The following is a 22,345-nucleotide window of genomic DNA, read 5'->3' as shown; positions in this document are numbered from 1 at the left end:
TGCATGCTTTCAAGTAAGAAACAAACCTGAGCTATCCTGTGGTGCTGCAGTTTGATGACTCTCGAAACTGCCATCTGCATGCTGCCAAATACCGCAACAACTTCTAAGATTTTATCATCGAACGAGGGAGCCCCAAATATCTGAAAGGAAAAGAAAATATTCCATTTTTGATGGTAAATCTAGTGCTTAGAGTGCATGTTCAATGAAACACAGACTGATTTACAGATTGTCAACATTTACATGCTGTAACTTATTTACTGTAGAATAACTACACTGTCTCTCAAAAGTCATAGGAGTGAGATACTGTAGACAGTAGGCTAATACTATTTTAAAACAGCAATGCTAATAGCATTTCAAATATCTGAATAATGAGGCATATCCTTATATAGGAAGGATGGCATGTTTCAGCGTGCAGACTAAGAAATGTTTTTCAAGGCATGATGAAAAGCCAATTCAAATCTCTGCTTGGTTAATGTACTTAATATCTAAGAGGTTCTTGAAGTTAAGAGGAGTAATGGTGTCTTTTTTTCTCAGAAGTGCTTATCTACTTATATTCCAAATTCTCTGGAAACCAACATCTGAGTCCACGCTCGGCTTTGTTAAACACAGCTTTCATACTGAAGAGGATCTTGTTTGCGCTCTATACAATTACCCACTGTAAATATGAAAACTGCTTCTGTATGGAACAAATGTCCTGATAGCCAGCCAAGACATTGAATTTCCAGGAGCTTACACGAAGCGCAGAAAGTCTCATGTGTGCCATTGCCACCCGGTGTCCTGCAGGGCAATTCAGCCATGCCACGGGACAAGTCTTAGGCTGGAGTTCAGCTGGGTCTGGCAGGAGATACCATACTAAGACCACTTGAAGCTTGACCATTTCATCCTGATATGCAATACGGAGCAACGAGGGAGCAAAATCAGCAGGAGAAATCACTCCACTAAGAGTTTAATGGGTCAAGAGATCACCTCTGAGCAGTAGTCAGACTACGTCGGTTGGCACCTCGGGCAGAGTAAGCTGCATCAGATACCCGAGACCAGACTGGGGAAAATCCCTGAAAGGAGCCCAAAAGCCACAACTAGTCAGGTCCTGTCTCCTGATAGAGAATTTCCTGGAGGCAAAGAATAAGAGGGTGCAGATCCAGGACTGTGTAATCCAGGTAGTGTCTCTGCAGCAATGGCTCAGGGAGGGAGAGGATGGGGAACAGGGTGAAGGACTTTGGCCCCTGCTGCTGCTTCTCGGGAAACTGTGCCATAGTTTAGTGCCACATCCAGGTGGCATTTCCCTTCAGAGCACCCCAGGACTGCACAGAGAGGTCTTGAGCGGATAAGTGTCAAAGAACAAAAGTGCAATTTTACTGGGCCTAGAGTGTTTTGAAGAAAAAGGTTTCTCCATCTGAATTTTTCCAATTTCCATGGAAATTTTTCTAGTTTTCACATGGGGATGTGACAATCTTGAAAAGAACAAAGACAGTGATTCTGTTATTCCAAGGTAAAAAGTATGGACGGTCCTTGATCCAGCTTTAACAAGTATAACTGACATCTACAGGGCTAGTTCTGCATGGCTTAAGAAAAGGTAGTTGTAAAATTTCATTTATTTTTTGCTTCCATTTTAGCAAAAGGATGGGCAAACCACAACCCAGTCTGCTGTGCCTCTCCACCAGTAAGACATCTGTACTGAAAACCAACTTTTTTTTTTTTTTTTTTTTTTTTAAATAAAGGCAACCAAATCTCTACAGATCAATGTTCAAGAAACAATTCTATCCTTTCCTGTTGCAGGTCATGTTTCCAGCCTGTCTTCTGGACACCAAAAAAGCATGCCGAAACAAGCCCCGCTCAAGTCAGTCAGCGTGCAGCTGCGCTGCTTGGCTCACCGATAATGTTTCAGGAATAGTCACAGCTGCCAAGGCAACATCTTTCTTTTGTCCAGATAAGCAGAACCAGCAGCACTTCAGACCACCACCACCACCTCTGATGATCGGTCAACTCAAGACTGCACTAAAGCAGTGAATTACGCTCCTAACTCTGTCCAGAACAAACATGTCATTTTGCTGGCACATCTCATCACCGGAAGACTAAGAATATCAGTAAAACTGCTCCAAGATACACACATTTGTTGTACACCAGTATGACAGCTAGAACAGATCTTCTCTCTCAGTGAGGCAGTCCAGAGAGAAAAATAAACTCCTGAACAGGAGCTGAGCAGATGTTGGAGATGCTTTCAGGTTATGAATTTGAACATGGAGTATATAAAAACTTTAGATATCCATAGCCAAATATAAACACAACTGCCATCCTCTGACATATACCAAAAATAAGAAAAGATCATTGAAACATGTTTAAATATTTTTGTGACTTTTATGTATGTGTGTGGATATATATATAAAAGCAAAGGATAATAACTCACAAGAAACCAAAAGCATTTTGGCAAAATATCCTGGATTGTCTATATTAAAATCACAAGCTAATTTGCCACTACAGTTTTAGGTGATTCAGACCTCACACACACGAAATCAGGACATGCAGAACTAGGATAATCTGCTCGAAATGACAGCAGTTGCACTGTGTGTGAAGTGGATGGCAGCAATAAGACTGCTCCAAGTTGTAAGACATTTAGGTATCTGTGTAGTGTAAAGTTTCTTAGGACATGTGAGGAAGAAGGGAAAAAAGATATCTTAAAATATTTCAGAAGCTCATTGAAAATAGTATTTAAAAAACAGATTACTACCCCCACTAAATTATCAGTCACTAAACGTATCAGTCCCCATTTTCTGAATCACCATCCCTTAGTCCAAAGCTGTTTGAAGAACAGGAGGAAAATTCAGGTATAAACTGTGAGTCATTATCCTTGTCCACCTTGCTTATTGTTAGAATACAGCAAACAGAGGAATCTATGCTTTGTGAAACCTTATTTACAGGAGTTTGTAAAACAATATAGAGAGAGAAACTATTTGTGTCTCCATTTATAAAATTAGTTTCTAAAAATACTCATAGGGTGATTTTTTAAAAAAAATAATCATTAAGCCCTATTATGAACATTTTACTGGAATGGACACAACAGAAGGCAACAGACAGTAAAAAATCATGGGATATATTTTCAATTAAAAAAAAAAATCAACAAGACAACACAGTTTAAACTGAAACAGCCTCCCTGAAGAAGAGTTGCTATCCAAACTATATGCTACTACCATTAAAATGAAATGGGAAGAGCAGTTCATGGTATTTATTGCTGGTTTTGCCCAGAAGGTTACTTCTCTTTAATGTTACTCACATCATCTTCTTTGGTTCCACCCCAGAAATTAGTCCCACCAGCATAGCTGGGAATGTTTAGCACAGCTATGCCCTGCAGACTTGGAAGGGGGATGTACTGTCCATCACACTGTAATAGATAAAAGCTCATTCAGTATATAAATAATGTGGTAAAAGTAATCAGCCATTTTTAACACATGAAGCTTGAACAGAGCTGGCAGGGGAGGACAGAGCCATTAACAGGTTTGACCCAAGACTATTCTCTCCATGCTGTGAAGCACCTCTAATACAAACCTCTTCTCCCCGCTCTTAGCACCAATTTTTGTAGAGCTGAAAAACATGTAGATACTACATGCTGTAGCATCTACAGCAGAGGTGTTCCATGACTCTTCAAAAGAAACATTTTCACATCGTTATTGCGAAATTCCTCATGCACTTAGACCACGCTCTGTCTATCAAGGATTAAAAATCTTTTTGCAATGAAAAAAGCTATCTCCTTGAGTGCACACAGTAAGATCGCCATGGACATTACAAAAAGCTTCATTTACCCATTCAGTAACTAGTCTTCCATCCTATATCGGCATTCTCAAAATTGCAGTACACTTGTTATTTAGGTAAATCCATTAAGCAGGGCAGCGGGGAGGGAAATAAAAAAGTCCAAGAATATGTCTTGCATAGCCACAAACATGTCGTTAAATGTAAGTGTTGTTAGCATTGTACGCTTGGCATCCTGTAAAAATAACTTCATTCTCCTCCTGCAAGTGAAAAAGCATCAGTGAAATCATTCTAGGCTTACAGCAGCACAACTGCCTGCAGAGGTGAGCCCACTGATCTCAAACCATTCAACTGGGAGTCAAAAGTGCAGTCCTGCAGCAGTGCCACAAGCGGGGATTTGAAGCAAGATGGAAATATAAGGTCATAAAAGCTGGATGCAGGTGTCACTTCGTGGATTATGAATTTGCAGGTGAAGCCGCCTTTAAAGAAGATTGCTAGATTACCCCAAGTTACCAGTCCCACAGAAGGATCTTAAAGTTACACAAATGAAATAGAAATCATCAGGAAATAAGGACAAAATCTGTAGCAATTTTATCAGGAGGAGAAGGAGGTGCAAACTTATTTCTAGAATGTGCCTAGTGCTCTCTTTTTATGATTTAATCTCAGCAACAAGAGAGAATTTAACATTTTAATCAAAATGTGACAGTATCCAAAATATGCTGTGATATTAATAGATGCTGCACAGCCATTTGTATTATAGTAGAGGTCTGCCTCCAATTCCTGAAGTTGGTATTTTTAATTTTCCAATGCTGTGCACCTCATCACACGTTTTAGCATAAGGCTAATATTATGCAAGGCAGTACTAAATATGAAATTTCTACTTGCTGGTTTACTTCCAGAAATATTCAAAAATAATTATGGAAAGGTCAGATCTGAATGCCTTATTGAATCTTATTTGAATCTTATTCAAAAGATCCTTAAATTAGAATTCTATCTGCAGCATACATAACATACTTTCCTGTCATTATATTTGCTAACTACTGTGTAATTCCTTGATAATTACACAGTCCTTAGGTAACAGCAATCTGCTGCTACCAGACAGATTCCTCCTAAATCTCCTAAAAGTGAGAAAAAGTTCCAGTAACTTAAAATTATTCTCTCAACTTAAAAGGTTATCTTCATATATGGTGAACTTCCATATTAAATACTTCGCATGAAGTAAAGAGAAAAATCATATATGTTCTCTGTCAAAATCCAGCCTAGATATGCTTTGGATGAAAATAACTGTAACCATCCTTTAGTCTTTTTCTGCGTTTGGTAATCATTTATATCTTCTTTAAGTTACTAGTATTGTGAAGAAGACTTAGATTTGATATTAGAACTTCAAAGACCAAAAATAACCATCTTTAGATAATTTACACCACGTTTGTTGCTGCTGTGATAATATCCTGCTTCTTTTGTGTGACTGTCTCAAACATCTAGTAAAGAAAGTCTCTACCGGTGTAACTGGGCTTCTTGTGATGCACATTCAAAATCTCCCCTCTTCTGTCAGGAATTTTTGTCTAAGATCATCTGTGTGCTCTCCCTGTATGTGTAAGAAAGCTTTCAGATAGTTTAAAATGAACCTGAAGGATTAACTCTGTCTCTTTCCTTCTGTTTAGTGCATGTTCATTTCTGTTATTGTCCTTAAGACCTGTTCTCCCCTTTTGATGCAGTGAACATTAAGAAACATATCTGACCTATACAAAAATTATTATTTTTTTAACCCCAGTAATTACAAGAAATATTATACTGGGTATCTTGCAATATTTAAGTACTGAAATTTTACTCCAGACAACACCTGCAGAACCACCTTTTACATAGGACATTTTTACCCAGTGCCTTTGAGGTCAGCTTGGGTTGACACAAGAATTCTAAAAGGTTTCAAGAGGAAGCCCAAATTCCTCACTACACACTGTGGGAGCAAAAATCCTCATTCTGCCCATAAATAAAATTTACCTCAAGTTGAACTTTTTGTTCCAAGTTCTTGTAAGTTCTCTGCAGTAGCTCTTTTGTGCCAAGAACTCCATACCACATCATGTTTTTCGTCCGACTTCTGAAAACAGGTAAAACAAGACTCACATATTGAAATACACACTTTATTATGTCTTGTATTTGTAGGCTGAGAAAAAGTTAAGAAATTCAAATGAAGAGATAAGGAAAAGAAAATAATGGAAACATCTTGGCTCTGTTACTGAAAATTACATTACCTGCACTTTTCAGGGTGCTCTTCTCGCTTGTTATTAAATTCTAGTGAAATTTTTGCATCTAACCCAATTCCAAAGTAGTTGTTCATGACACATTTTTCTGAATACCCCTCCCTGTTAGAAGAAAAGAGATAATTATGTGTACATTTGTACAGTACTTGGACACACAGAGCTTTGACCAAGATTATGGCTGGCCTCAGAACAGATACATCAACCAAGAGACATCAAAAAACGTTTCCTCTGAATCTCCCTGAGGAAACCCAACGGCAGTCAAAGAGACAGGTTGGCTCCTAGCTCCTTTGCAAATGCAAGTTACTTCTCGTAGGGCAAAGAAGAAACTGTGCCACACGCCCAGCCAGCACTATCTATCTTCACCATACCCAAAATAACAGTGGGATACGAGGAGAGAGCTGCCCCAAGCGTGGCTCTGAGTGCCCAGACCTGCTTCAACATCTTGCTGGTGGCTGAGCTTGCGTTCAGACCAGTGGTTTGGGCAGGAAAACCCAGCTCTGAAGGACTGCTGCCCTTCTCCTACTCATAACTAAAATGGCACAATCCAATCTGTTCTCAGACCTTGAGGTCTACCGCCAAATGATAGCAAACAAGAACTTCACAATGAAAAAAAAAAGATTACAAAAAGATTTTAAAAAAAGCTTAAGAAAAGCAAACTAAAACTAAACAGTAAATTTGGAAAAAAGTATTTCTTACAGGGAATCTGGATCCGGGTCAATAAACGGCGTAGCACCAAATGGATCGATGTTTGCTAGCAACATTTTGCTAATAATTGAACTTCCTGCAATAGAAGCAGCTAGACCAGCCCTCAAACCTGATTAAAAAAAAAAACAGAAAAAAATAACAAAAACCCCATTTGTATTTGATAAACAGAGAAACATATATTATCATAATAAGCCACATACTGAGAGACAAAATTCGTTAAATCCGTATAGGGAATGATTGCATTTCTAGCTCAATTTTTACCTATATCGGTTATCTTTTCAGATGTCTGGCTCTCTTGAGCAAGAAGGCAGCTATGCTGCAGTGTGGTGGCTGACTCTTCAGGTACCACCATTGAGAGAGAAAAAACACAAACAAAATTCAGGATTTCAGGCCAACACTCACTGGCTGGCATAGTAACCAAATGGGTGACCTAACATGCAAAAAGACTACTAGAGCTTATTATTTAGTTTAATCTTCATCTCCAAACTGTCCACGATTTTCCTTTGGAAATATTCCTAAGGAATACGCTTACCATTTTTACAACTTGTAGAATCATAGTTTAACTTAATTTGTGGAAAGATCACAGCCTTGCCATGCCTACCTTGACTAATATCTGTGTCACTCTACAAAACACCGTGTAATACATATAAGCAAGAAAAGTACTTTCTAAAAGTTAAATTGACCTAAAGAAAAATGTAAGCTCAGTTCCATTATGTTTTAACTGTACTAATGAAGTTAATAAGAACAGTGTTTTACTGGTGCCCCCTAGTATTAATTGCATTTGGATAAGAACAGATTTTTTTTTCAACTGTTTTTGCTGCACAGCAGCTTTGTGTAGTTTCAGTTAAGCACTTCCAGAGAGATATCTACAGGCACCTCTTATTCAGAGGGTTGAACTTTACATGTCTCTGCCCCTCAGCCCCTTCATACCCTCCGTTGATTAAGGAGGACTTGAGGATACTAGTGGAAGAAGAACTCGACATGAGCCAGCAGTGTGTGCTCACAGCCCAGAAAGCCGACTGAAAAAGGGTTGGTTTAGATTGGACATAAGGAAGAAATGTTTTACGATGAGGGTGGTGAGGCACTGGCACAGGTTGCCCGGAGAAGCTGTGGCTGCCCCATCCCTGGCAGTGTTCAAGGCCAGGTTGGATGGGGCTTGGAGCAACCTGGTCTGGTGGGAGGTGTCCCTGCCCATGGCAGGGGGGTTGGAACTACATGATCTTTAGAGGTCCCTTTGAACCCAAACGACTCTGTGATTCTATGATTCTAAGATGCTGACTTTCATTTTTCATCCTCCAGAATCAAATGCAACACTTCTGCTATATCCAGTGTTGTGCCAAACGATCAAGAATCTTCTACGTTATTTTGCACTTCCTAGTATATGACATAACACAAGATGTGTATGTCAGTTCAAACAAATTTAGGGCATGAAGTAAAAATTGTTATTTGACAGCAAGCAGGGGAACAGAAGGCAATATTAAAGTAGTGTAAGGAACAGCAGATTTCAAAATCATAATTACCTGGGCAGATAATCCTAGTGTTAAGCACTGGGAGGTTTTCCTTGCTTGCAGCCAAAGCTGGAGCAGAGAAAGCGCCTGTCTGAGAATGGATACCTCGGCTTGTACGTCGATCTGGAGATCTTGGTGCAGTTTTAACTGTGCAGAAGAAGTAAAAGTAAGAGCACTAATTACACCTATTATGACATGACCATATACATAGTTTTTACAGCCCTGAAAATATTTCAAAAGCATTAATTTAATCTGTTACCATTCCATGACAAATGTCCTTCCCCCTCACACCACAGTTGTTCTAAAAACAGGGAAGAAACCTCAGAAACAGATCAGGTGACAAGCACAAATTAAAAGGAGCAAGTGTGCATGGTATTCAATATATGCACAACTTATGCTTCAAGCTACTAGCAAAAACTGCATTATGTCCACCTTAAAATGCAATAATATTTAATGCTGTAGTAAGCTTCTAATAAACATGTTAATAAAGCAATATGAATTTAAACTTCAATTCAATCTATATTTACTTACAAATCTACCTGCATTATATAGTATATTATTATTTAAAACAATTTTAATATAGATAGCTATTCTAACCCATAGGCTACGGAAATACCTGATCAACAGCCACACTATTTGCTTCAAGCAGCTAAAATGGGCCCCCTGCCTGCATCAGATTTCTGAAAACATCAGAGAAAACTCTGACATCTTCATCTACAGCCAAACTGAAAATTGCAAGGGAAGGGAAAAAGCCATGTTCAGACATGCTTGTCTCCTGCAGTTAGAGAGATCGTGGGGGACATCAATTTCTCATCATCTTTTCTTTTTCACAAAAAAAAACCCAGGAATTCCGAAAATAATTGAAATAATTTATTTGTTAAAATTCTCCAGAAGATGGATCAATAAAACCTTGTGACAGATAGCAAGCTTTGGTAGCTGATGTAATTGTTGGTGATAAAGGCTCAGGAAAAAGAAGGGGAAGAAAATCAAGGGAAAAAAGAAGATGTTCACAGAGAGTAAGTGGTAGCTCAGTTGGGCCAGTTGTCCCTGGGGCTGCCTCTGGAGGTGATGAAGAAGGATAGGATTTTCAGAGAGCTGACTTCAGGTGCTGCAATTTACTTTCCTGGCAGAACTTGTTTCATGCAGACTGAGAGAATATGCCAGTGCCTGCTTTAGCCTGGGGGAGTTAATCTTTGGGAAATTCAGCCCCGTCAGATGTAGCTAGAGATTGGTGCCCCAGGGAAGAAAGTTTGGATATTACCAAATGCTTTGCTATAGCATTTCCATGTGCATGTAGAAAGCTTTTGCACACCAGATGATCATAGACAGACATTTCTTGGCTACCTCTGCTTCAAATTATCTCACATGTTAAAACTACTTCAGCTTAGGACAACTTTAAGCTTGACCATCTGAAGAAGCTCGGAACAAAAAATGAAATTATTTCAAAGTGATCTGATATATTCCTCTCAAAACCTGAAAACTAATTCAGAAAAAATAGAATGATTAAGACTAGCATCAAGCAAGCAGAAGAAAAACACCACCAGGAATATGGTGGGAAGGATAAAATATACCCTTTTTTGTGGCAGGAGGGGGACAGATCAGTTCACATCAGTCATGATAACTCAGTCTGAGAGTAACATGGCTGTACTGTATGAAGACATTAATGGAAGGAAAATGCAGAGAAAATCGAGAGACAAAGGCAATAACAAGAACCAGGGTTTAGAAGTTGTGTTCAAATCAATTCAGGCCAGGGTTTGGGCATTCACTTTTTTTTTTTTTTTAAGATGATAATCTAGCATGGAACAGTCAATGAAATGGCAAATTCTTCACCTTCTTGTATCCCAGGAATATGATTACACACCTTTCTGGATGACTTGCTTAAGTCAAACAGAAATTATTAGATGCAGGACAGGGATAAGTGGGTGAAATTTTCTGAACTGTTTTATATGAAAGGTCTGACCAAGTGGACTAACAGCTCCTTCTGACTTCAACACCTGTATAACAGCCTTGGCAGTTATCACAAAATGCTATAGTATCGCATGATAACAATACAACCCAATGATTCGTATCTGTGCACAACAAAACACTGTAATAATGTTAAAAAATGAAAAGGAATAAAAACTGCAAGTGATACCTAACAAGAGTTATTAAATATTTAGATGAGGGTAATTAACATATGGAAAAATATTATCTTCATCAAATGACCAGGAAGATCCTCAGAGGGTAAAATATAATATTCAGAATGAAATTAACATTCATTTTTCATAATGCTACTGAAAAATTCACAACATTATTCACACAGTCTGTTCTCTCTGTACTTGGGAACAAGGCAGTTATATTAAATGGGAAAATCAACAGAGCAGCTGGTCTTTATTTGACAGATGTGACTCATGGGGATAACTGCAATAAAGATAAACTTTTGCTGTTCATGCTCTGATAAAAACAACAGAGCTCTAATGAGTAAAACTGATGTTTCATTGCAGATAATTGAATTCATGTTTCATGCTTTGTCCCTAAACACCTATCTTGCACTGACAGCATTAATATGCACTCTATTTCACACTTATCAGATGTATGAAGAATAATACAGCTCCCCAATAAACACAGAAATTGTATCACCAAGAAACAAGGGGTTCATATATATATTTCTACATATGGATATACATATGTGTATATTATTATTTTATTATATAGTTATGGCAGTAGGATTGGGTCATCCGCAGGGCCAGCACCTGCTATGAGCCACTATTGAAACTGGACAACCAACAAGCATTGATTCCTATAACAAAGGGAAAAGGAGAGGGGCCAATGAAGAGACAATCACCAGAGAAAGTCTGACATCCATTTCTGGAGAAAAGGAAATGTGAGATTCTGAATCAACAGAAGCCCCAACAGACTAATGTCGTATTTGTAAGGTAGGAGCTACCAACACAGGCACCAGCTTCAGAGCAGTGCCTCTTGAGGACGACAACTTTTGAGGATGTCGGTGTGGCTTAGGGTAACAGAAGGAGATGCAAATCCCAAATAACTTTGCTCATTTTGCCCCAGGAAGTTGCTCGCCAAATATCTAGAGGATGGGTTTTACTGTCCACCAGCTACCACTGTTTCTCCGTGACTCACAGATCATCTCGAGACCTCACCTGCAGTACATCACTGTCCATTTTGATAATATGGTGAAGACTGAACTTTCCACCTTTAGTAAGAAGCAGCTTTCCTAAAACTACTATGCAGCTTGAGACTCTTGAACAACCCTGGCACATGAACTACCAGTCAACACAAAATGCAGTACTGACATTTGTGATGGAAAATGTCCAAATATGACCTCTGGCTGTATTGGCTTAGTGCCAAAACCATGCAAGGGACGAGGTAAGTGACAGTCCCATATAGACAAATTGTACTTCTTTCTTCCACTGTAGCCACTCACTGGCATAAAGACGCGTGAAGGAGAGATTTTACCCTATCATTTGAATGTGGGAATTAGTACTATGCTATTTCAGGAGATGACTATTCTCTAAATATCATTTTACACACAGTAACTAAACACTGAATAGCCAAAATGGAAAGCTTTGTGACAAAATGGGCTATTTATGAAAATGCTACCTTCCAAGCAAGTTGTTTTAAACTCAGATCACTCGGTATTCTGATTGCTTTGTACAATTAGCGATACAAATAATACAACTGGGTTCTTTCTGTTCTATTTTAAAACCCAGCACAGGCTACCCAGGCTGTTTTCCTTTTTTTGGAGAGTAACCTACAGAGCCGCACAGTGAGGACAGAATGATGCTCCTATGGGAAAGCAGGAGCACTTAGCAGCAGCTGATAAAGTCCATCCGACCAAGGACAGAGCAGGTAGAAGGCTCTCCACCTTGGAAAGCAGGAGTAGCTTGGTATAGTGGCTTGTTATATGGCTCGTTATCCAGGAGCCAATAGCTGCAAGGGACTAGCTGGACTAACCACGTGTATTTGGGACAACAACACAAGAAATTTTTCATGAGAAGGAGCTCTAGGATGTCAAAGACCTCGGTTCGAATTTCTGTTCTGGATTAGACAACTAAAGGGCGTGACCTTAGTACTGCCACTTCTCAGGAGACTTCTATGCTCCAGTTTCTATTATATTCTTTCCTGCTTTGTGCTGTTCCACTTCACATAGAAGACTTAAATATTCATTCTCTCTGTTCCAATAACTCCAATAACTGTGTCAAGGTAAGTTCCCAGCTGAGACATCAGGGGTTTGTTGTCAATACAATGAATAAATATTTGAAACCCCTTCAACAGAAGTGACTGACAGAAATTCCCATAATATGCCCTTAAAATGCCTATGACTGAGACATGCTATTACCACCATCATCTAGGCTCTAGTCCCAGCTCAGGTTCATGTAGAAAGGTGAGTGCAAACACTGGATTAAATGCAGGCACTTCTCTCCCCAACAAATACCTTCTCAGCTTTGTAAATACATTCCAAAAGACTGTTCATCTCATCTCCTGCATTTTCCCCTTAACTTTTATTTATCCAAATCTATTAAAATTTATGACTAGTTTTCAGTGAAACAGGATGCTAGTATTTTTAATTATGGAGTCAACTATGCTTCATAATGCAGCCATTAGGAGAACACAATTTTAAATTACTTCATTCATAATTTACTCACTTGATGGGGACTCAAGTTCCTTTGTATCTTCCTCTTTTTCCTCTTCTTTGGATTCATCCAACTCTTTGCTATATTCTAGCGGAGACTGGTTCACTTGTTCTTCACTATGAGCATTCTGCTCATCCACAACTGCTTATTAAGAAAAAAGATAGAAAGTTTAAAGATTTTTAAAGAAAAATTGCACACGTGGAAAATTAGCTTCTTTTTTTCTGTTGCTTTAATTTTAAAAATATTAACAAAAGATTTCTATTGCCAATTCAGTGAAAAAGAGCCTAGCAATCCTTTGCCCATTGATGAAGCTTTGCCACCAGAAATTTTCATTTTGTGGAGGATAATAGTTACAAAAGAAGCACACTATTATGTGTGTACACACGTGCATACATATGTATTCATATATGCAGACAGTCATCAACATCCAAACAAGCTGCATTTCTTTTCGTTGCAGTTTGTAATAAGCACATAATTTTATCTATGTAAGAATGTAAAAATCAAATTTTAATATTGAAAATTCATGCTAGTTTAAAAAAAAAAAAAAAGCATCATTATTCTATCAGTAAGGATCAAAATGTTGCTGATGTGTACCTTTTTCTGCTTGTTCAATGATCTGCCTCACAGCCTTCTTCAAGCTGTTTGCCCGGAGCATTAACTGTTCCCTTGGTTTGAAGAGTTTCTGGGTGGAAGACTTTGAGACACACTCCGCTAATTGCTCTTTACTTTCAGACAAGGATTCTTCACTTGAAAACTCCTCTGCTTCTTCTTCCACAATGGGGGGAGTGATGCCTGGGAGAATGGGAGCAGCCTGGGCTTCTGTGTGAAGAGCCTGGAGCAATAGGTCTAGCTTCTCGTTTAACTCGGAGCACTAAGACAAAGCGGAAAAGAATACATACACACCAAAAAAACAGCGAATGTGTGAACATTTTCGGGAAATTAAGTACCAGATTATATTTAAAATTGTTGGTGTCTTAAGTGCCTATGTAATTGTTTATGTAAAATCCAAACCTAGTTTCAATGTTTTGGAATATCAGAGTATGAGTAGGTCTGCACAGTTTTTTTGCAGACATAGCCTGTGATACCCAACCAGATTAGAGCAATTATAACAAAACCCCCCTACACTCAGATTAAAATAACACACCGTGCTAAACTCAGCCTGCCACATAACTAGGGTACCGATTAGATCTTACTCCTCTCCCAATGGCCTGCAGCACAGAGAACGATCACAGATTTGCCCACACCATGCATTATAAGAAATTATGGGTGGTCAGTACCCCAATTTGGAGAGATAATCTATAGGGACATGCCCAGCTGCTAGACTGTAACACACGGGTTTGTTTTTGCAACACAGCTGTACATTTAAGCAAGCGAGTTGTCACAGAGCAAAGAGGCTCAAGCCAGAATCAAACACAAACACTTCCACCCATCACTAAGCAGTTGCTCTCCCTGTGCTTAAGGGAAAGGAAACCAACACTGTCTGGTCTTGGAACAGTAAAAAAGAAAAATTTGTTTTCTAAAATGTGCACCAAATAGAAATGCGAACCACAAATTGCCATTTAGCAAGTACATTTCCTGACCCTGGGATTGCTAGTGATTTTGTTTTCTTCTTTTCTTTTCCACTCATGTAAATTTTGTGCCTCAGATCAAATCCTTCTGGGTTTTTTTTCCAGTGCCTTTGCAACATGATCTCTACAATTTGCAGCTCAAACCATTATTTTTAACATTGTAGTCTCTCTTCCCTTCATTCTTCCAGCATACTCCTCCTTTATTATCCCATTGTTTTCCTGTAGCTAACTTAATCCCTAAAAGTATAACTCCTAATGCAAAATATTTCCTTTTATCTCTACATACGTTACCATGAACTTTATCCTTTGTGAAGGAAAAAAGTTTAAACAGAGTTTATAGGGATCTTAGGGTTAAAAGATGGTTTGGAAGTAACTGTTCTATGGAATAAGAAGAGAAGAATCTTAAAGTCACTGGGTGAAATGAAAGCCAGGCTGGGCATCCTGGAGCATTTGAAAATTAAACACCCATGAGCTATAAACTTTAAAAAACCCACAACTTTAAACCAGAACACAGTCATAGTCTTACTTTAATGGCCATGGCATCAGCTTCCTCTGCATTTTCCATTGGTTTTTCGTAAGTCTTCCCTATTTTGGCAACAAAGTCCTTTACAGTTTCACATAATATTCTTCAGATAAAAAAAGGAGAGGGAAGAAATCAAATGAAATAAAATAGATATGTTTTGAATATTAAATTCTTATGGCAATTTATTTATATGCATACTGCTATACATCATTCATGTTGGAAACTGAACTCTGTGATCATACTTGCAAAGCAGATGATACTCTTTTCCACGGCTTGCAAAATTCAAGTGATATGCTTTAAAACAAAAACTCTTCCTCCCTTTTATTTAAGCCTTTGCGCACATTGTGTCTAAGTCTCTTAGTTCTAGGAACTGAAATAAGCACGACTCACTTTACCCATTCCCTTGCTTGCACACCTTCCGTACCAGAGGAGTTAGCAAACTTACATTCACTTTGATAACTCCAAACACAGTCTTGCAAACTCCCATGCAAAGATGGAGCCTAGAAACCATGGAGAAAATCTACTGACTTTAATGGAACACTTCTTAGATGAAAGCATATGGCCACACACATCCCGTTGCACAGCTCATGCTTTTGAACCACAGCTGACCCTGAGGCGTAGCTATGCAAATTACAGTGGCTGCAATGAATTTGCATTGTGTAAATCAGAGAAAGACTTGGTTCTTATTACCTACACTGCAGACAGACAGCAAGCTTACTAACGAGGTGTGGATAATTGCTTAGTACTGTTCATTTGATTGAAATTTATTTGACAAAAATTAAATAGATTTAACAAGATACAGACCCAATTTAGAATCTGGAGTTATAATAATATCCTGCAGTTTAATTTTCAACATGTGCTATGTATACTTTAAAAATGAAATTTTATTAATTTGCTTTTAGCAGGAAAAAAAAAAAAGAGGTGTAATGACATTCAGATGTATTTTTGAAGATCCTATGACTGGTCTTTTGCATATTACAAAATATAAGATTTTTCTTCATAGAGAAGGTATACACAGAATACTTCTGATTTCAGATGATGTCTGTGATTTGTCAAGTAATTACCTCTCATTTTCAAGTGTTTCAGTTTGGGTAAAAAAAACCTATCGTCTAAGACCACTATTGATTGAATTGACATAGACAGAGCTATGACAAAGCTACCTAGCCTGAATTTCTGCTTCACATTGGTAAAGTTGTTTGTCCTCTGAAAGATATGGATATGCATAAAACAAACCAGAGAAATGTAATGTGATGTAGATCACATATTCACATTAGTAAGTGTCATACTTAAGCTGCATGCTGGAGTGATTTAAAAATCACTTTATTTTAATAATATGTGATATTTTTTAATGTTGATGTGTTTAGTATTAAGCTACAATTACATCCGTTACAATTGTACCATATAAAAATTTTGCAGAAAAAACATCCGCTCTAAAAGATATAAATTAAGATATATTAAGCCAAGCCAGTCAGGGCAGCCATAAGAAAATCAGGCTTAGACAGAAGGTTATTATGGTGATGATGTTACACAGGGGATTTATCCCACACATCATACATAAAACCAATCAACTCACTTGGCAGATGATATAACAACTGAGTGCTGATCAGAATTGAGAATTTTTGCAAGATGAGCAGCAACTGAGTCTTCATAAGCAGATATCTGAAAACAGAAAGATGACTTCAATTTCCACATGTTTCAGCAGTTTAACACCAAGTAGTGAGTTAAAACACCTCTAAAAATAGCAAGATTTCCATTTCAGATCTAATACAAGGACAAGGAGCTGGCAATGCAGATTCTACCTGCATACTGTATTTTATGTACCAGATTTTTAATATTCAAAGTAACACTGAATCTGAGAACTTGATCCACAGCTCTCTTCTTCCTGTAGAGAAAACGGTAGGTTATTTCTAGCCTAAAAAATAGTCCATGAGGCAGAAAAAAAAAAAAAAAAATCTATCTTCTTTTTAGATTTATAACAACCTCAATTATCATAATCTAATATGTTTTATTTCTAAAACAAGCTTCCCTCAAACTAAGCAGCTCAACTAAGAATAAATAAGTTTGCAGTTATACTCCTGAATTTTCTTTTTACTGTCAGATGGGCTCTTACCCCTTACTACTGACAAAGGCTGCTGAAGTGGTATCATGTTACCAAAACCAATCCTTAAGGAGCAAACCAATTAGGGCTTAGTCTTTACAGGAACATTTGGGAGAACGAATGTGTGCACTGTTCGTCTTTTCTTGCACAGAAGAATTATAAGGTCTGAAATACTCTGGAATGGATCAGAAATGCATTCTCACACACTATAACCTGTCTCAAAATAGATATGGATCCAGACCTCAGTTTTAAAAGAAAATTCTAACCAAATTCCAAATCTAAAGCTAAAAATAAATGCCGTTCTGAAATTTTCTGACAGTTTCCATTAAGAATGTCTTAAAATCTCTTAGTGTGTTTTTGCCCTTTATATGGAACAAGCAGATATACCACCTTTTTTTTTCTCCGAAAACCCAGCCTTAGTTGTAGAACACTGACAGTAAGTCAGTTTTCATTTCAAGGGAAAAAACCAAGACATAACCATCTGATCTGTAAGAATGAACTACTATTGTTCAAACATCAGTATACGATTTCTGGAAGCAAACTAATTGAAATAAGCCACCTGAAACTGGAGGAAAGAGAAAAAAAAAAGTATTGGATATGTAATTTTATTTACTTTTCGAACTGCGCTTTAATACATTACCTGCTGTAAGGTTAATTCTTCTTCTTCTGAGATATCATAACTCAATAAATGATACAAAAAACACTAAAATAGAGATTGAGCAGGGTACTCAAAAGAAAACAGCTTTGTCCAACTTAGAGTAATGGCAGGTAACTATAGCCTACAGAACTGATTTTCCAAAAAAGAAGTTTTATATGAGCAGTTCCTCCCATTTTCAGGATGGGCTAAACACAATTTCAAAACCAGAACTAACTAGAACAAAAAGTGTATTTTTCCCTTTACAAGATGAAGATACACTTGAAAATTTTAACTGTCTTGAAAAATTAGAGAAGATAAAGCCTCGGTCTGCATTGCTGACACTGGAAACAGAGCTGTGTGCAAAGCAACCCCGTTAAAATCCCAGCCAGTGGAGCACAAGCTTTTTTGCATCTCTACATCCAGCAAGCTGTCAAAGGTTATAACCTCCTTGCCAATTAAACCAGCCTGAATTATTAAATTATTCAAGAACCTGCTGATTAATTATTGCTTCTCAAGTACTTTTGAGCTGAAGTTGATATGCATTAACTTTCTTAGGAATATATTATTTTCTTATTTTTAGTCAGACTTTTCATGCCAATTAATTTGATTAAAGCATCTCCCTCTCTCACAAAATCTAAACCTCATCAGATAGTACAAGCACAAATCTAGTCTGAAAGATAGACTAAGCTTTTCTTTAAGGTCACTTATGATTTCGAGCTCTCCAAAAGAACAAACAGAAAGTTGGGTGGTATCACCTGATCTAACTCAAGCAGCAAAAAGCCTCTTTTCTTTCTTTCAGAATACAAACCTTGCCTTCAAAATGTTGGGGTTTTTCCAATGCTTATTCCAAGCTCAAGATAGCAAACATTTTGCTTTTATATAGATATTAAAATATATTTTATACATTTATATATATCTTACTATAGTATATATAATATTATTATACAATAGCATAACACAAAATCATACTATTATATATGAAATAACATATAACACATTCTTATATATAATAACTATATTAAATATATAATGTTATTATATGGCATACTAATATAATACTATATTATATTCTCATATGAAAATATATAATATATAAAAACTAATTTATAACACATACGTAATAAAATATATATTTTTCAGGAATAAATTTTTCTGACTACTCTGCTGAAGACTCCTTACCTTCATTCATTTTTTGGCAAATAATACAGAACTGGAAACCCTAATTACTTGAGATACACTCCATGAACAAACGTTAACTCAGTTCAGTTAGCAGATCACAAAACATCTGTTTCTATCTTTCATGCATGTGTTTCAATTATAAATATTGTCATCCCAGAAGCTCAAAGTATATGAAACAACAAAACAAAAATAAAAGTCCACCTGGCATTCCTCCGACTCTTCTGCAGTCACTGGAAGAATAGAAGGCTTCGCTGGTAATTTCAGTTCATATGACATTATACTCCACCTGAAAGAAACATAACAGCTTTTAAGTTTCCAGATCGTTAGTTTTATCTTTTCTCCAACATATCAGCAAAAAGAAAATTCATTGCTACACCACAGAAAAACTTGTTAAAAAAAAGCAGCTTAATTTTTAATTGTAAGCTAATTGTATATGGGTGAAATAATTGAGATTAATGGTAATAATTTGTTTTATTGCTCAGAATATTTGTTAGTGATTTGATGATGAGCCATACTTGTGAACAAATCATGGGACATTCAATGCAGGCAACAAGTATTTTCCAACAAAACATTCATAATATAAAAGAATTTGTGCAAACTAACTGCAGAAGTCAAAGGAAAATAGACGTGTTCCTAGAGAAAAACCTCTAAGGTAACATTAGCTTTTCATCTCAACTAGGGGAGGCAGGCATGAGAACAAAGCAAATGGTGAAGTATCTTCATTGACATATATATATATATATTTTTCCCCTGGTAAAGGACAGTACTCTACAGCATAGATAGTATGAAACCGCTAATAGCAACATCCTTCAAAGCCTGCTGAAAAGAACAGGTAATCACTGCAGATGGCCTTGGGAGCAAGTCTACTGAAATTAGAGCAAAAAATAAAACTGAGGTTTTTTTCAGTACAGAAAAAGGCAAACATGATTTAATCTATGAATCTTTCAGAATGCCCAGGCCAACATTTCTAAGGATCAGTACCAAGCATTTCTCTAGATACTTTGCTGTAAAACAATCAAGTAGTCTGCAGAAAAGCTTAGAATAAGAAAGGACTTGTTTCTCTATTTCATAAAAAAAACCAACTAAAATACAATCCCCTTTGATGACATTCGGGAGTTTGTAACTAGAGCAAGAACAGAAAGACCCATGAGAGAAAGGAACAAAGTAAGAAATACTCCTCTCAAAAACAGGGTGTTACACCTTCATTGGAATGACATGACCGTCATCTTATCTTTTTTTAAAAGGAGATTGCTCTTTCGCTTTATGGATGGAAACCACACAAAACAAGGATTGGGAAGATCTCTTGGTTTTGACTAAGAAAATGCCTCAAACAGAAATATTAGTAGTGGATCAAACCAAAGATCCAGTTAAGCCCAGCATCTTGTCCACAGCTGATGCCTCAGGAAATTATATGAAGGGTGAAAGCACACAATGTGAGTTCTCCCCACATCCAAGGACAGAGAGCTCAGGTGTTTCCTAAATAAAGATGCTACCTTTAATGGTATTTAATAGCGTGCATGGCGTCCATGAAACTGCCCCAAATGGTTGTGAATCTATACAATTTCTTAATGCTCACAACTTCTTGTAACAGGCAGTTATGCAGCTTCATCAGTTATGCAACAAACTGTCACCTTTTGTTCATCTCTGGACAACATGCTTCCTAGTTTCATCAACCGTTCTCCCCTCTGACTCTTCAGTTTAAAAGGACTTTGAAGAGCTGTCCCCATTACTATCTTGGTTTCCCTCATGATTATGTTTTGCACCCTAAAAACCAAAACCACTGAACACTAAGTCTCCAAGACGGATTTAGGCCATCAGAAACCCAAACAAACACAATTTGAATCTCATGATAAATCATATCTATGCACATTTAGGTTTACCTGTCTAACATTTTCGTGCTGGCTCGTTCTAGTTTCTCCAATATCTGAGGAAGTTGTGTATCGTCATCACAGGATCCTCCCCAACCAAGGACACGAGCAAGGTCATTTCCAGTACCAAGGGGTAACACTCCCAACTGACACTGAAACACAACACAGGAGCAAATCTACTATTGAAAACTAGAAGAAAAAGTACAAACTATTACAAATGCTTCTTATTTCAAGCAAGAAATGTTAATTATATAGGTGATGTCTAAAGCTTGTAAATCAAATTGTACAATCCTGATATAACTTGTCCTATTTACAGCAGTGAAAATTTTCCTTTAAGAGTAGCCATTGAGTTTGGCCTGTATAGAGAGATATGACAAAGAACCAGGTCAAGGAAAAGTAAGCATACAAACTTAAGTCTAGTCAGTATAGTCAAGGAAAGTAAGTAAGCACACTTGCCTGTTTGTGCAAGCTGAGCTTATCAATTTCTGACAAGACCCAACCCACGCTTCCATCGCCTCCACACACAAGAATCCTGAAGTTGTCAAACTTCTGAAATAACCGCAAACTGCAGAGAAAACGCAGCCTGTTAGAGCCAGTCACGTCCATTAATGAGACAGCACTTATATTCATTAGCAGCTGTTACAAGAAAATATGGTGCACGGCACCTTTATGGTCCTTCTTTTAATGTTCTGGGGTATGTGGATACAACCATCTACTTAATAAACCTATCTGCATCCCTTCTATTGCTGTATATTCCACTTATACTGACATTTCTGATAAATAACATGCCAAGTTTTACTTAAAAAAAATTCCCTTGATATTGTTTTCAGGATTTTATTAATATTATTTTATTAATTTTATTAATATTTTTAAAAATTTCTAAGCTATGAAATTGCAACTGCTCTATGCTTCCCACTTCAGGCAGAAGCACAAGGCACCGCTGGGGATTTTTCACGAGAAGAGGTTAAGACACAACAACAGGATGTGCTCCACAATATGCGTGGGCTTTTGCCAATGCCTGACTAACTAAATGCAAGGACCTTTGGAGGTAATTATTACACAAGGTGATCACAACAATATAAGAAAATAATACAAGTATTTCGCGTTAGATCATTAAAGCCGTATCCTGCTTTAGCTTTCTACGGCTCTTCCTCCTGTTCTCTGGCTTTTAACACCTCCAGGATACAACACTTGGGCAGTACAGAAAAGGAGGACAAGAGAGACAGAACAAGCAGAAAGGTGAGACACAGAGGAAAGGGGAATGAGATGTGAAGAAACAGCCAAGAGGTAAAAACAACAGGGATTTAAACTTAAAAAAAACAAAGAAGAATTGGAAAGTATAAACTCTTAAAATCATAAAAATAAAGATGTTTATTTTTAACGCATGTTATTTTCCAGAATATGTGTAATCTCACAACTACTTCTAAACACCAACGTATTAAGATCACAAATTTTTGAAGCATTTATATTTTTTCTAAAGAAAATAGTATCACTTGCATATGATACGCAGATACCTATTCAGAACAAAAGGTGCAGATATTTAAGGAAAAAAATGTTGATACCAGAACAATTTCTCCAACCCTGAGAAAGGGGAGAAAACCCCTAGAAATACACTGTCTCAAAGAA

General features: G+C 37.3%; 1 protein-coding gene across 6 annotated transcripts in view; it reads right to left on the bottom strand.

Moving 5' to 3' along the window:
- The window catches only part of DGKH (diacylglycerol kinase eta), a 174,482-nt gene that overhangs the window by 28,359 nt on the left and 123,778 nt on the right, over positions 1-22,345 (bottom strand). For 4 of the 6 annotated variants that reach the window (XR_011327910.1, XM_069802638.1, XM_069802641.1 and 1 more), the window contains 13 exons: positions 21,176-21,284; positions 20,732-20,871; positions 19,053-19,137; positions 16,511-16,596; positions 14,941-15,040; positions 13,441-13,717; positions 12,859-12,990; positions 8,225-8,359; positions 6,696-6,813; positions 5,991-6,101; positions 5,740-5,836; positions 3,269-3,376; positions 27-140 (listed from right to left, as the gene is read on the bottom strand). Coding sequence is in view for 5 of the 6 variants with exons in the window: in XM_069802638.1 (XP_069658739.1) it covers positions 27-140; positions 3,269-3,376; positions 5,740-5,836; positions 5,991-6,101; positions 6,696-6,813; positions 8,225-8,359; positions 12,859-12,990; positions 13,441-13,717; positions 14,941-15,040; positions 16,511-16,596; positions 19,053-19,137; positions 20,732-20,871; positions 21,176-21,284 (1,612 nt within the window). In the remaining variant the exon portion in view is untranslated. The remainder of the gene's footprint in view (positions 1-26; positions 141-3,268; positions 3,377-5,739; positions 5,837-5,990; positions 6,102-6,695; positions 6,814-8,224; positions 8,360-12,858; positions 12,991-13,440; positions 13,718-14,940; positions 15,041-16,510; positions 16,597-19,052; positions 19,138-20,731; positions 20,872-21,175; positions 21,285-22,345) is intronic. The other 2 variants (XM_069802639.1, XM_069802642.1) reach the window with 1 other exon arrangement.

This window comes from Haliaeetus albicilla, chromosome 15, assembly GCF_947461875.1.
Source record: "Haliaeetus albicilla chromosome 15, bHalAlb1.1, whole genome shotgun sequence".
Classification (NCBI taxonomy): Eukaryota; Metazoa; Chordata; class Aves; order Accipitriformes; family Accipitridae; genus Haliaeetus; species Haliaeetus albicilla.
The sequence above is the reverse complement of the archived record's forward strand: the minus strand, read 5'-3'. Positions and strand labels throughout refer to the sequence as shown.